General features: G+C 37.3%; 1 protein-coding gene across 1 annotated transcript in view; it reads right to left on the reverse strand.

Moving 5' to 3' along the window:
- Positions 1-9,500, reverse strand: part of LOC309479339 (otoferlin) — a gene marked incomplete at its 5' end in the record, with an annotated part of 52,759 nt that extends 43,259 nt beyond the window's left edge. Inside the window, 9 exons of the mRNA XM_082143401.1 lie at positions 1,005-1,191; positions 2,334-2,520; positions 3,006-3,165; positions 3,250-3,334; positions 4,485-4,547; positions 4,711-4,842; positions 8,909-8,963; positions 9,130-9,232; positions 9,452-9,500. Of these exons, the coding sequence (XP_081999527.1) occupies positions 1,005-1,191; positions 2,334-2,520; positions 3,006-3,165; positions 3,250-3,334; positions 4,485-4,547; positions 4,711-4,842; positions 8,909-8,963; positions 9,130-9,232; positions 9,452-9,500 (1,021 nt within the window). The remainder of the gene's footprint in view (positions 1-1,004; positions 1,192-2,333; positions 2,521-3,005; positions 3,166-3,249; positions 3,335-4,484; positions 4,548-4,710; positions 4,843-8,908; positions 8,964-9,129; positions 9,233-9,451) is intronic.
- Between the last annotated feature and the right edge of the window lie 6,789 nt (positions 9,501-16,289).

Genomic DNA, 16,289 nt, shown 5'->3' on the forward strand with positions numbered 1-16,289 from the left:
ATGGAAACAGGATAAATATTTATTTTTGTATCTTTGAACTTTTATATAATCAGTTCAATAACCATGTAAACTAGAGTTTATCAATTATGAAATTAGTTCAATTCAGTTATAAGCAGCGCTGCAGAAGACAATAGTAAACAAAAAAAATTATAAAACTAATTTGATTCAGCTACATTGCAAAAGGTGTAACCTGAAATTATCTTATCTTTTTTTTTATCATTTAATCCATAAAAATGTATTTTGTTGGTTTAAATTAATGTATTTAAAGTCCCCCTGTGGTGAAAATCAAGTTTTTAATGTTGTTTATATGTCTATGTGGTGTTTTTAATATGCTTTAAGACAAACCATGTGTAAATTCATAAGTCGACACCATTGCTGAGTATTTTCTCCTTAAAACTGCAGTGAACCAAAGACAGTCTCAAACACACGCTTTGAAATCGCTGGTGTTTCTGACGTCACAAACTACCTTGTAACCAATCAGATCAACGTGTGATCGTCAACCAGTGGATCTCTGAGCTGAGTGAGTGAGTGGAGGCGGAGCTTATTTGCATATTCATAGAACCACTCATACTAAATGAGGCAAGGGTGTCGAGTTACAGTCAAGCTATTTTAAGGCATGAAGACATTTTTTTTCAAGAAAAAAATGTTTAAATATGTCATTTTGGTGATCAAAGATGAGTTTTATGGGATATCATTTTTGATCACAGGGTGTAAGTTGATTCAGCAATATTAAACACTATTTTGGCTTGAATAAAACCAGTTAATTTAGATGTTTGTTTCAGAGTAAAGCAGCCGTACAGAAAACAATAGTATCATTATTCAGCTCAGTTCAAGTTTTGTTCTCATCCAATAGTGTTACTGTATTAAAAATAATTGTATAATGATCTTGAACGGCAATGTTAGTGATGGCTTCTGTGGTCGGGCATCCAAAGCTAAATGCAATAAACAACAAGAAAGACAAAGGAAATATTATCTTGCAGACTTTGCCAACTTAGCCCTGTTACCTTTGTCTCCATCATTAGCAATCTTCCGGAGGTCAATGAAGTGCGTTCCGATCGCCACATCGTTCACTTTATCTGAGTCACGGACCTGGACTTTCATTCTCCCGCACAGAGGTGGAAACTGCTCAGTGAACACGATCTGCTCGTTCCAGATCGGCTCGTAGCTGCTCTTCTGAATTGAGGTTTTTCCCTGCATTGTGGACAGATAAAAACATCAGTTCTCGTATCTGCATCACCTGTGTCCACTTGGCCCAATAAAGAAATACAACTGTGTAACTTTTAGTTCATGTCTGTTAGATTTGAGGTTAAAGTACTCTTTAGCATAATTTTAAAAGAAGTATTTTGTAATGAAATAATATAATTTAAAAGAATATAGTTAAGTACAAACTGAATGTAATGTTTTTAGACACTTAATTGGATGTTGCAAGTGTACTGTCAAATGTACTGTTAAGTATTTATGGCAAACTAAAATATACTTTGATGTAAATTCTCTTTGAAACTTGCATGTCATGTAGCCTATTTAACTACATTTGCAAATTACACATTTATAATGATAAAGTTGCAATTTAGTACATTTAAAATATATTAACTTTGGTAAAACTTCATTTTACAGTGTCCTTGTTCCACGTTACATGTAGTAACAGGCATAAATGATGCATAATTACATGCAACTAACTCTAAACTAATGCCTAACCCCTATAACCCTATAGTTAGTACATGCAATTAATTATTATTACTCAGTACCTAAATGTATGATCACACTGTAACACGGACGCCTTAAAATAAAGTTTAACCTTAACTTTAAATGTAATGTCAAAAAACACTCTATACAGTTAAAATTATAATTAAGTCCTTTACATGTGCTTTAGTATGTTAGTCAACACATCCAAATAAGTAAGTTCCAAATAAGCGTGACAAAAGATTATTAAAACATAATGATTTAAAATATTATTTAAAGTAAAACTTTTGACATTATTACAAAGTGCACTTAAGTGTGCTGGGAAACAGTTATGAAAGTGTACTCTCTTTAAGTACAATTAAATGGCCTTCTTTTTCATTAACATTATATTATCTGCTAGTACCGTTTTTAAAAATATATTTTTAAGATTTGAAGTACACTAAAAGTGCAGATTCAATACAATTAAGCATACTTCTTTTTCACAAGGGTCATCTTGAACTACACAAGTTGTTGTTCAGTCAAATGTGAATGTGAATGAGAATGACCCTCCCTCTAATACCACTTGCTACGGACTAACAAGTAGGAAATAGTGATTCAGCTGTGATGGAAACAATACAAATTTTTATCAATATATTAATAAGAATTCTGCCCACCTTCTGTCCTGCAAATAGCACCTGGACATAAGGATCAACCAAGTCCTTATTTTCTCCAATGAAAGCTTTTTTGACATTTGCCATGATGCTGGTGTTCATTTTGGGTAACCCCTCGGCTCTGTATACTTTGACATAAAATCTTGCCCACTGCCGCTCAGCTGGGACATCTGCCGGCAACAGAAGGTTACTGGAACAAGAAGAGAACTTAATAAAAGAAGTGATATGTGTTTCTGCAAATAGAATTGCCTTTATATTGGCTTTAAATATATTGTTATATGAAATTATCTGGGAGATCTCTGCATTTTTATTGTTGTGTGACAGGTGAAATACTACACTAAACTCATATTTCACATGTCCTGCAGAAACTGTGTATGTTGAAATAGTCCCTGCCACGATTGCCAATGCATTGCTAAGGTGTTCTGAACGTTTCTCGCCAATGATGGCCAAAGATTAATCAAATTAATCAAAGATTAATCAGATTTCAAATCAAGTTTAAAAATATATATAAATAAAATAGCATTGCAAGTAAATATTTAGTTCATAGCACTGTCCAAACAAGTTGGGAACACTGGAGTTTAGAGTTTGTTCAGTGTAAGAATCAGAAACAGTGATGCTTACCTTAGAAAACAACACTAATAATAACATTAACAATCTAGGATAGGTTTTTATTACCCCTCAATGTCATCCTCATCGCTTTCATTTGCTTTGTGTGGAGTTTTGATTGTGTCGCCCTTTGCAACAACTGCAATGTCACACTTGACGTATCCTTTGCATCCTGCAGTGATGTCATCGGGATCACATAAAGTGGCCCATTTGTGGAAGAATTGATGTTCTGTAAAGAAAAGAAAAAAACTTTTTAATGAAAAAATGTTAGTGAAATTGTGAGCTTCATATAGAAACATGTAAAACCAGTTACCAGGTTGTGTATATATTGTGCCCACGTCCAGCTTGAAGCTCCCAACCAGTGTGCCACTTCGCAAAAGATTCTTAGAGTGAATAACCTGAATGGACACATTATTTTAAAACAGTTTAAAACGAAGCTTAATGCTACATGAAAAACATATAATTTTATGAATAAGCTCACCCTTGTGAAAAAAAGTGTGCTTAATTTTATTCAATGTGCACTTGTAGTGTACTTCAGATCTTAGAAGAAGATGTACTAGCTGTACTAGCAGATAATATAATATTAATGAAATAAAAGGCCACTTAGGTGTACTTAAAGAGAGAACACTTTCATGACTGTTTCTTAACACACTTTTAAAAAGTGCACTTAGAAATGTCACAATTTTTACTTTAAAGTACATTTTAAATAATTATGTTGTAATAATATTTTGTCATGCTCTGAAGTAGACTTATTTGGATGTTTACTAAAAGCACATGTAAAATGCTTGTGTATTATTCAATATTATATTTAAAGTTAATATATTTTAAATGTACTAAAATACATTTTCATCATTACAAATGTGTATTTTTTAAATACAAAACATACATGTTTAATTGAAATTAAATTACTTCAAATTATATTTTGGTTTACCATAATCAGTCAGAGCCATGTTTAGTTTGTTTAGTCTTTTACATTTTTTCTGGGCTGAATTAGAAATCCCCCTACAACCTCAAATAGGGCGTTATTTGAGGGGACAGCTATTTTTAGTGTTGTCCGAATACATAGTGGACGTTATTGAGTGCACTTATTCAATCCCACACTGCACTGCAATAACGAGTGTACAACCGATGTACACTCACCGGCTGTCCGAATTCGTTCACTCGTTTTCATTCACTCCATCAAATGAACAGTATTAGTGGACTAATGAAGGGAATAGTGATGAGAGTTTAGGGGGCGATTTCGGATTCAGCCCTAGTCTTTCATTCGTTTTCATGGTTTCTAATTAGTCTACACCTGTCCCTGTTCTGTTGATTACCTTCCCCTGTGTATTTAAGCCTTCAGTCGTCCTCCGGTCTTGCATTTAACGTAAATTTTAATTATATTTAAATCCAATTTATATGCAATTAAGTGTCTCAAAACATTACATTCAGTTCTCACTTAAGTATATTCTTTTAAAGTATAATTACTCTTTTAAAAAGTATGCTAAATTGTACATCTTTTTCTCAAGGGGAGGCTTTATTCTATAACTGTTATTTCATGATACTTACTGACACTTTCAGGATCTTGTCAAACATGACATCAGGAGGAACGTGGAAGTCAAAAACGAAATACTACAAAAAAAAAGTATGCATATAATAATAAGCTTTAGGAAGAATCTTCTCAAAACATTTCATTTACAATGCTTAGATAACCATTACAGATCAGTAGACAACATACAAACCAATTTATGCTTTGGTCATTCATTTTCCATAGGACAATATTACAATCCCATACCTCATTGTAGTAAGGGCAGTTGGTCGACTCCTTCATTGAAGTGTATTTTTTATCATCGCCAATTTCCACACACACCACTGGATCCATGTTCAATCCCACCAGCTGTCTAGCCTCGATGACAGTGACACTAACCTGGAGAGTGGGGCATAACACAAATTTACGAAATAATGTATGTGGTATGTATATTGTATCTAAATATACAGTGGCCCCAAACCATCACAATTAGAAACATACAAAATAGTAAAGCAAGTGTCTGTATCTGTGGGTGTAGTATATCACAGGTTTGTTTATCACATTTACAATGAACATGTTCCACTAATGCTTCACCAATGCAAAAATCACACAATAATGACAGCCTTCATTTGCAGCACTTCATCTTTTTTTTTTTTTTTTTACATTTCAAACCGAACAAACTTTTTGTAAAATGGCTTCTTCTGTCTTTCTTTACAATAAATGTCCCTGCTTTGATATGCTTTGATATTTTGTTATCTAATTAAATTACATTCAGTTCCCTTTGGAGGGAACTCACGCTGCGACGGAGTACGTCTTGGTTTCGTTACGTCTTGAAGCATGTGTGGCGGGACGTCACCCCGTAGCGTGTCAAGTCATGACCAGCAAGCTCTATAAATAGCACCTGGACCAAACAATGTCAGATTATGTGCCTTCAGCAAGTATTCTAAGTGAACTGTTGTCTTATTTAGTGTTTGTTTGGCATTCATATAATGTACAAAAGCATTATAATGGCAAGCACACAACAGTTCAAATCGTGTGTTCCTCCCTGGAGCTCTGAGGGGGCTGATTGTGCTCACTGTGTGTGTTTACTGTTAAGCACGCACCGCTCCCACCTGGCGCTCTTTGAGGAGGGCACCCAGGCACTCATTCCTCGCGGTTGAGGTCCCGATTCTGCCGAGGCTTAGCAGCAGCTGAGATCGTGAGGATCGCAAATGGACCTAGTGGAGGGGTTGGAGATGGGCTCTCCAGGAGAGATTGAGGGATTGAGAGATTGAGGACTTGCCATCTCACTCTCCTGTTTATGAGGAGCTGGTGGAGGTTGTCACAAACTGGACAAGCATTTCCTGTCAAGTAAAGTGCAACCTCCATATCGGGGCCAGCCATTTTTTCGAGGTGCTGAGATTGCAGAAGAAACCATTTTCCGCCCGTGTTTTCAGCGCCCAAGTCACGAATTATACAAACATAACACCGGTATGGGGCGATGCCTAAGGTGGAGCAGACGCTTGTGAGCTATCGCTTTCTTGAAATGGCATCGTCTTTTAAGGCCCAAAACTTTCCTCACCAGGCCATGCACAACAACATCGACCTTGGTGGGTAAAGTTTATACGGTGGCAGGTCAGGCTGGTGCATGTCTGCATACAACGGCAATCATGCAGGCGTACCAGGCTGACCTGTTAAGATACCTTGACAAAGGTAAGGGGGTGGGATCCGGTAAGAGTTTCACCGGGCCACAGATTTGGATTCCTGACGACTAAAGAGATGGCCCTAGCCATCTGCCGTTCTATGGCAGCCCTGGTGGCCATTGAGAGGCATATTTAGTTAAATTTTGCGGGAATAAAAAAGAAAGATAAAGCCTTTCTGTTGGACACCCTGCTTTCCTCTCATTCCAATTTTACCTCTCTCACCAAGCTCAGGTCTCAGAGCTGCTGGGCGGGAGTAGCCCCAGCAGTCAACCAGCTCCCCATACAAGATGCAGCAGAAGCAAAGCCTCACTTCCTGGGCCTCCCCACAAAAAGAATCTGAGGACCTTCATTATCTCAAGAAGGCTTCGGCTCTGAGGGCAGCCTCCTCCGGGGGGAGAAGTGGCTTACACCTCATCATACGGTGCCCACTTCTCCTCTGTGCCCTCAAGGGACCATTCTGCCATCCCCACCACTCTTGGTGCTTTGGGGCGCACCAAGCGAGTTCATTTCTTAGTGTCCGCCGGAAGACGTTGTGCCACTGAGACGTCGGTTGGTTGCCTGCCGGTCATCCAAGTCCCTCAGGTTAATTTCTGGGGGTAAAGCGTACCAGTATCTGGTTCTTCTTTTCGGCCTAGCCTTGTCACCCCGCACCTTCACAAAATGTGTGGATCCAACGCTGGCTCCTGTGCGACTCCAGGGCATTTGCGTATTGAATTATATCAACAAATGGTTGATTTTGGCTCAACCGGATCATATGGTGGTTTGGCATTAAGGTGTCATCCTTGCCCATATTAGGGAGCTGGAGCTAAGCCTGAACGCCAACAAAATTGTGCTTTCTCCATTATAGAGGACTACTTTTCTGGGAGTGGTATGGAACTCGACAACAATGCAGGCACGTCTGTCTGCATCCAACGTGATACCTTTTGGCCTGTTGTACATGAGACCTTTGCAGTGGTGGCTCAAGACCAAGAGGTTTTCCCCAAGGGGCAACCTGTTCTGCATGAAGTGCCTTCATACCTTGATGATGTGAAAGAAAGATTGGTTTCTATCCCAAGGTCCGGTGTTGGGGGCACCCTGTTGTTGCGGATTGTTTACGACTGATGCTTACCCTATGTGCTGGGGTGCGATCCTAGAAGGTCGTTCAAAGCAAGGTCTGTGAAGGGGGGTCATCTTTTCTCTTGGCACATACATTGCCTGGAGATGATGGTTGTTTTTCTAGCTCTGAAGCATTTCCTAATGGGGCCATCATGTGCTTGTCCGGACAGGCAACACATCGGTGGTCTCCTACATAAATCATCAGGGGGTTCTGTGGACTCACCCACTTTACAAACTGGCACACCAGATCCTCCTGTGGACTCAGGGCAGACTGCTCTCCCTGATTCTCGTAAGGAGGGACTTTCTATCTCAGACAAGGGGGTACAATCCTTCACCCCCACCCAGATCTGCAGGTTCTAGCTTTGGTGCTAGCCCCTGAGGGGAACCAGTTCCTAAACTCTGGTTTCTCAAATAAGGGTGTTAAGACCATTCTATACTCTAGAGCTCCCTCCATGAGGAAACTATATGCCTATCACTTCCGCTCCCTAGACTGTTACGTGCCTAATGTTCCTCCCAATTTTGCACGATCGATATCCTCGCAATGCTTTTGTCCTCCTAGATGTCCTCAGCTGTTTGTGTGTTTTGGGTCTCTTAAGAAGGGTTCTCCAGTGACCAAAAAAACTATGAGCAAGTGGATAGTCCAGGCTATTTATCTTGCTTATGAGGTGTAGCCCATGGCCCATGGGTGGCTTTCTCACCCATGGCTGTCGGGGCACACTCTACCAGGTGTATGGGGCTTCTAAAGCTTTGTGGTCAGGAGTATCCCTGCAGGAAGTGTGTGATGAGGCGGGCTGATCCTCGCCACACCCATTCGTGAGGTTTTACGACCTGGATATGGGCTCCACACCCATGAGTACCGGGTGCTCATGTTCTGTGCTTGCATGATTCACACTAGACAGGCACTTGTCAGTACAGTGTAATGGGTGTTAACGTTCCCATTGCATCGCTACTCCGACGCAGCATGAGTTTCCTTGAAAGGGAACGCCACAGGGTAATGACTGTAACCATGGATCCCTGAGAAGGGAACGAGACGCTGTGTCACCCAGCCATACTTACTGCATACCTGTGTCCGACTTGCTTCGGCCTATCAGAAGCTGACATTGTTTGGTCCAGGTTCTGTTTATAGAGCTTCCTGGTCGTGATGTCACACAGTACTTGCTGATGTCCTGCCACATTATTGGACTGATTTCACATGTGCTTCAAGACGCAAACATGCAGAGGTGTTCCCATAGTGTCACTACTCCAACACAGCATCTCGTTCCCTTCTCAGGGAACCATGTTTACAGTCATAACCTGAGACAATATTTGGGTAACACTTTGTTTTGATGGTCCCCTTCAGACATTTACTTACTATAAGTAACTTTGCACCAACATGTCAACTAACTCTCATTAGAGTATTAGTAGACTCTCTGCTTGATATCTGCTAACACTTTATTTTGATGCTCCTCAACAGACATTCTATTGACTATAAGTAACTTTGCAAGTACATGTCAACTTATTCTACTAATCCTAACAGTCAACTAATACTCAACTAATACTCTAATGAGAGTTGACCAGTAGGTGCTATGTTACTTATAGTCAACAGAATATCTAAAGGGAACCATCAAAATAAATTGTAACCAACATTTGTAAGAGTGGCTTTTGGGTGTTTGATGAGATTTATTTCATTCTCTTTCTGTTTTACATACTTGGAAATCCATTGGTCTTCCAGCACTAGGTTCAATCTTGATGTCAGGCTTTGATCTAAAATATTTAGAGAATTTTTGGATAAAGAAAATACAAAGAGTTGATTGACCTACTACATTAGAATATAGTAATATATCATGCTAGAACATATCATGCATAATATATAAAATAAATGTAATGTAGAATATCATATTTGATATTTAGATAAATCCCTTTTGGTCACCTCTTGTTGGAGACATTGGTTGTGACAGCAGTTACTGATGCTAGTGAGATGGTATCCGGGTCTGGCATCCTCATATCCTCGGTCTCAAGAATGGCCGGTTCATCTTAAGGCAAATATGATGAAATGTCATTATGAACAGCACTATGTTTTTATTTTTTTATACTACATTCCCAAATAAAGTACTTAATATAACCAATCAAATATATTATTATTATATAAATATCATATAATTATTATCCACTTTAAATAATCCTGAAATAATTGTGTCAAAAGAATTTATGATAATTTTAAAATTTCCACACAAGTTCATAAAAGCTTTCACCTTGACCTTTGCCATCATCCTTGGAGGCACGATGCTTGCTACGCTTCATTGTTATGAATGTGATTTATCCTCTGGATACATGATCGTTTGCAACATGAAAAATGAAAAATAAAAGTTAAACATATGTCATAAACATCTTATATGTAACGTTAATATCTTTGGAACTTTGTGTTGCTTTATCCTCTCATGCATTCCATTTTAATTGAGCTTGTACAAACAACAATAACCAGAAAAAAGGTAATTTGTCTTCAGAATTCAATAAAGTTCAATAACCCTGACTAACCCATCAATAATTAGCATAGATACATGAAGAATTGAATGTTTTTAAAACTAACAATGAAAATGCTGAACGTTGCAAATTAGCAAGAAAGAAAGAAAGAAAGACAAAGATTATCACCAACTACACATTCAAATCTGAGAACTATGGCTACTTCGAGCTATGTTATACAATCTAATCAAGTCACCTTTATTTATATATTTATACAGCAGATCTAGAAGAAAATAGTGTCATTGTCCAGCTTAAGTTAGTTCAGTGATGATTAATTTCTGTTGTAAAAAAAAAGTTACATTTTGTCATCGTCCAGCTCAGTTCAGTTCTCACACAATAGGTTTAATATTCAACAATATTATTGATCTGCCTGCATTGACAACATTATATGAGAACTGAACTGAGCTGGACGATGACATCAGGGTTTTCTCCAGAGCGGCTATATATATATAATTGAACTAAATTTATATCTTTTTTACAACAAAAAAGAACCATCACTGAACTTACTTTAGACAGACTATGACACTATTTTCTTCTAGAAACAAACTTTGTTGCATTATTCTCCTGTTATCACTGTAAAGCTGCTTTGAAACAATCAGTATTGTAAAAAGCTCTATATAAATAAAGGTGACTTGACTTGACACAATGCTGGCAGATCAATAATATTGTTGAATATTAAGGTTCCCCAACTAAGCAAATATAAAGTCGGCAACACCTAAGCTCCAAAATTATCAAAAATATTTATTTTCAAGACAGCTATCGCATAGCGTATGTTACGTTTCGAGCACGCAGGCCTGCGTGCTCGAAACGTAACATACGCTATGCGATAGCTGTCTTGAAAATAAATATTTTTGATAATTTTGGAGCTTAGGTGTTGCCGACTTTATATTTTCTACTTGTTGGTTTCTTAGTCGAGCACCCTTTTGAGACTGATGTGCGTGCTTTTGTTTAATTTTTCCCCAACTAAGCAAGCAATAGGCAACATGATGAAAACAGAGCTAATGGATCCCGTGCAGACAAACCAAATTTTTTATTATTTTTTTTACTGGATTTTAATGGTTTCTTGTAGTTTTTCTTTCTTAAACAGCAATTATAAGTTAAGATTTTATAATGCAAAGAAAATATTCCCATTGCATTTTTAAGGTATTTTCGGACACAATTAAATATGACTCTTTTAACTATACTCTTTCACTGAAACTTCCCTAATTTCACACAAAAAAAGTGAATTAACTCCTAATACATTTCCCATTATGTTCAATGTTTTCGATTATACACGAACACCACAAACAGGTATGCCAAATCTGAGAGCCACTGTCATTAACTTACAGCCATTAGGATTGCAATGTTTGGTTTCACACAAAGCAAACGAAAGTCTCACATGTAAAGTCTGATGAGATACTGTAAACTTACCGTACAATGCAGCTGGTTCTCAATTTTTCTGAATCACATCTAGGAGTTTGCAGGAAGAACAAAATGACTCCAATAGTGAGATGCTTTTAAAATAACTTGCCTACAAACTCATTATTGGCATTTGGAGGACAGAAACAGAGAGGCCACAAAAGTAACTCAAAAAGAGTCTGGTTTGGTCTAAGCCTGAAGATGGTCAGGAGAGATGTGATATGGCCATGAATAGTGTATGAGTGTTGAACCCGAGACACTGGTAACTAGAACTAGTTCCTGATGAGAGAGATCATGTGGGACCTTGACAAGCCACAACTATATAACACCATATCCTCAGAGTAACAAACCAGGTAAAAAGCAACTAAACGGTAAACTGCAGAAGCAACATGTTGTATCAATAGTTCATAATAACGTAATGCCTTACTAACCTCCAACTCTCACCAGTGATGGACTACATGTACTCTAACAACAACTTACACAAGATTTGGAGGAATTGGCAGTGCAATGGGTTTACTTATTTTACTGCAATTACGCTTTTATTTTATATAAACTACTCTGTAATATTAGTCTCCTCTGCTCACCAAAGCAGCATTTATTAAAACATTGTGAAATATAATTCCTATTTAAAAGAACTGTTTTCTATGTGAATATAGGCTATTTTATTCCTGTGATCAAAGCTGAATTTTCAGCATCATTACTCCAGTCTTCAGTGTCACATGATCCTTCTGACCGGTAGTGTACTTACCATAATAACAATAAACTACACATAGTTACATGCATCTTACTCTAAACCCTAACCCCATAGTAAGTATAGATTTCAATTAATACTCTGTACTTACATGTGTAATACATGTATGTAACAAAGACAACAATGATTCTCTACTTGTTTACTTCGACGTTCCTTTTTTGTCTCTCACTTTGTACATTTTTAAATGAAAAATATCATTGTTTGAACCTATAAACACAAGAGCTGGGGTCGGTTTCACAAAGACAGACTTTGACTATGGCTTAGATATAGTAGATTGTCAGACTTCAGATAGACATCTAAATCAGACCGTTGCACAAAGCACTTAAGACTCTGACATGGCGGATGGCGGAAACATGGCGGATCGAGTAAGCGCATTCAGCCGCTCAGTGCAGTTTACCCCAGCGGAAGATATGTGTTTGTTGGAGGAGTTTAACAGTTACAAGGACATTTTACTTGGGAAATTTAGCAGAGAATGTAGTAACAAGAAGAAATGTTTCAATTATGAGCCATTTTCCCTTTTCTTTTGGCTGTTTGTAATGTAACTGATTGTTACTGCTGGTTGCCAAGGTAACAGAGTCTTAGACCTAAGTTAGCCTGGGGTAAGGGGTCTAATGTTTTTGGTCTAAATTAAGTCAGTCTTTATTTTTGTGAAACAGTCTAACTTGCATTACACTAGTCTATGAGCACATTCTAGCCTTGTCTAACACTATAGCCCGCTCTAACATAGCTTTGTGAAACCGGCCCCTGGTCTTGAATACAACTGGAAAGCAGTCCATGTAGAATAGTTACATACAGTGTATTCTCTTGCAAACATATGGCTTTCATAAATGAGAGTGCGAATGTTATATCCTCATCTGCACTGAGAAAGGTAACCCGTTATATAATCCACGAGGTGAAAATGGTGGGTCTGATAAGGTAAAGTAACAGCACACTCAGCTCAACAACACCACATGATTTGAGGAATCATTCATTCAAATCGAATTTTTGTCTCATAACTGTCTGTAATCGCTTCAGCTGTAAGATGCTTGAACAGAAGCATGTGTAATTGTCAGGAGACAAATCAAACTGACTCTGGCTTCAATAATTGATGATGTCTTGTTCCAACTGCAACTTTCAGACTAGCTGACGACATGTAGCTTCAGTAACCCAACAGTGTCGTGTGCTAATCTACAATGCAAATGTCCTGAAATGTGATACTGGCTCAACAGTTTATTCACGAAGTTCCAGAAAAATTGTTTAAAATATTGGACTTAATTTAGGTAAATTATTTAAAGAAATATAATAATAAAAATTTAAAAATTTATTAGCTAAGGTACAAACACCAATAAAATGTGTGTCAGTCTTTACAGGTAAATCTTGTTGGAAATGATCAAATGTGCATGAAGCAAAACACTTGCATTGTGTCTCTTCTATCAACAATGCTTTAGCAGACAGTGTATAATACAAATGCTTTTGAAAAGTCAAGCTCATAAATAAGACATGATGTTTGTAAGGTATACGTTTAAGGTCTAAAGTTGCCTGTATCCAGTGAAATGTCTTAAATTATTAAATTGTGCCAATCAGTGTTGAATGCGTCATCCACAATGAGGCAGCATCATTTGTATTGTCTTGACAGACATGTATGCATCATTAGCCAATAAAAGGGAATTATATATATTGAATAAACAAAGTTCTACAACAACATTTTGTTTGATGGTTGTTGTATATACAGTAGTTATAGATTACATTAGATAAGACATCTGATTAAATGTTCTATTGCATTTTTGCATAACCTAAACACTTTATATTGAAATATTCATGGTTCTTTGAATAAACAAAACACAACAGACCAAACTGATAAGGTGTTATGTAGTGGACATTTTGTCCTGATAATGTGCCTTTACGAGGTTTGAGATGCTCTGGAGTGGTTTATTGTAATGACTGACTGTTCATTGCTGTCATCAAAGTCTCACGAGTGTAAGTTGTGAAATTCTTTTTACATGTAAATGTAAGGAACTTAAATGATAATTGTATGGAATTTTGAAAATAGACATTTTTAGAATGATAACAGGGCTTAACAATGTTTAAGTTAGCTGGGTATCCTCTTCAAACCTGACACAAAACTTGTAGAGTTTTTGGTAAAATTTGGTAAAATAGGGCTTTTTAATTGACTTTTAAATAACAATAGAAGTCAAGTCATGCCACATTTATTTATATAGTGCTTTATACAATACAGATTGTTTCATCAAAAATAAATAAATAAAATTATAAAACAATTTCATCTGTAAAGCAGTTCTACAGAAAATAATAATGTCATTATTCAGCTCAATTCAGCTCAATAACAAAGTCGATGTTGCAAAGTTAGTGATGTTATTTTGTTCTCATCCAATAGTGTCAGTGCAGTTAAATCGATAACATTACTTGATATTTATTGTCTTTTAAACCCTTCTGGGTTTTTTTAAGTATGGTAGTGGCCTAGGAATATTTATATCTTCACACTTTCTTTCTAAATATTATTAAAAACGTGTTAAAGATTTTGAAAGAATATTGTGTGTTGTGTTTGGAGTCAATTGTTTTATTTGTGATAGCGCAATGAAACATGCCAAATTGTACATACATAATTTTTGGCCAGACTGTCATAAAATGAAATAATGAACAAGAGAGAACAAACGAAATATTAATTACTGATTATGTTGTGGTCAATGTACGTTTTTTCCCTTGATTTTAGTCAAATATAACCTGTAGATGTAGTTTTCCTTTTTTGTTGACTATAGTTTAATGTTTTGTTCTTCTCTCAAATTTTAAATATATAAAATATTTCCTCATATTTTGATGATTTAATCAAACTTGTAGAAAAAAAATCTGGAAATCACTTTTGGCCACTGTACATTTACATTTATGCATTTGGCAGACGCTTTTATCCAAAGCGACTTACATTGCATTATCCTATACATTTATAGGTATGTGCAATCCCCTGGAATCGAACCCACAACCTTGCGTTGTTAACGCAATGCTCTTACCACTGAGCTACAGGAAAGCTACAATGTATATAACTTTTTTTTTTTTTTTTTTGCCAAAAAGTTTTGTATGATTTGCTTCCAAAAAAAAAGCGTTACAGAATTGAGGTTATAGTAAATATAAATGAGTGTGTAACTCAGTCTACAGACTGACACCTTTCACAATGTCATCTAGGGCGAACCAGAGCCAACCTGATAGCAGGTTGCAATCTTATACCTTCTTTCTTGAAAGCGCTTTCTTGGCTTTGGCTTATTATCCTAATCTCTTTGTGCTCCAGTGCCTCTATGGGTGTACCATCTGACTGTGGTGTAGTATAACACTAATCTATTCCTGTGCTGTTTTTACGTGCTATTGGTCAGCTGTGGCCTGTGGCAATGCTTCCCAATGACTGATAAATATCATTTTGCTTTTTATACACTCTTAAAAAAAATTTTTTTATTGGCATTGCTGCTTCTATGAAGAACTTTTAAAGGGATAGTTCTATCTGTCATACCTGCAGGAATATCTTTCTTCCGCTGAACACAAAATAAGATATTTTGAAGAATGTTGATAACCAAAGAGTTGATGGTCCCCATTGACTTCCATAGTATACATTTTGTTTTTATTCTACTAATATTTTCAAGTGCCGATATGACACAGACTGTTTGTATCTCTCCACTTGTTTGTGTGTGGCATGCTTTAGACAGATTGTCCATGTTACACATTAACATGCAACCTGTATCTGAACATTGTCCACGTATGCATTGAAAAAGACAAGTGTAAATGCGTTTGTGTTCGGAAAGTTATTTGATCTGTGTGTCCCACACATTGTGATGGGATCTCATTCCAATCTAAATGCAATCTAGCCATCATATCTGAATTCAAATGTCGTCATACAAAACTCACCCACTACCTTTACTCCCTCCTCTCGTATGTTCCTTTCCAGGGAACTCGCACTGCATAATAGTTGCGACGCTCTGGGAATGCCTCTGTATGATTGTGTCTTGAAGCATGTGTGAAATCAGTCCAATGGCATGGCAGAATGTCACAGGTGGGGTGACGTCATGACCAGGACGTTTAAAAACCCATCAGGAACAAAGTGTTAGCTTCTATGCCTTTAGGAAGTGTTCTGTGTGAAATTGTCAATGTCTGTTTATTGTTAATTTGTCACAAGCACTTTTTTTAGACAATAGCGAGCAACCAGAAGTTTAAATCGTGTGTTCCTCCTTGCCCTCTCTACATCAAGGGTGGGGATACACACAATTTATGTGTTGATTGTTTGCTTTCAGCTTTCAAGGGAGCTGACTGTGCTCATTGTGAGCGGCTCCCGCTGCGAACGCTCTGCTCTCGCCGGGCGCTCTTTGAGGAGGGCGACCAGGCTTGTGGAGGGGTTGGAGACGGGCCCAGCCTTTTCTCTGTCCTACTTTAGATCTAGCACCTTTCTC

The sequence above is a fragment of the Leuciscus leuciscus genome (assembly GCF_965113295.1).
Source record: "Leuciscus leuciscus genome assembly, chromosome: 17".
NCBI classification, from domain to species: Eukaryota; Metazoa; Chordata; class Actinopteri; order Cypriniformes; family Leuciscidae; genus Leuciscus; species Leuciscus leuciscus.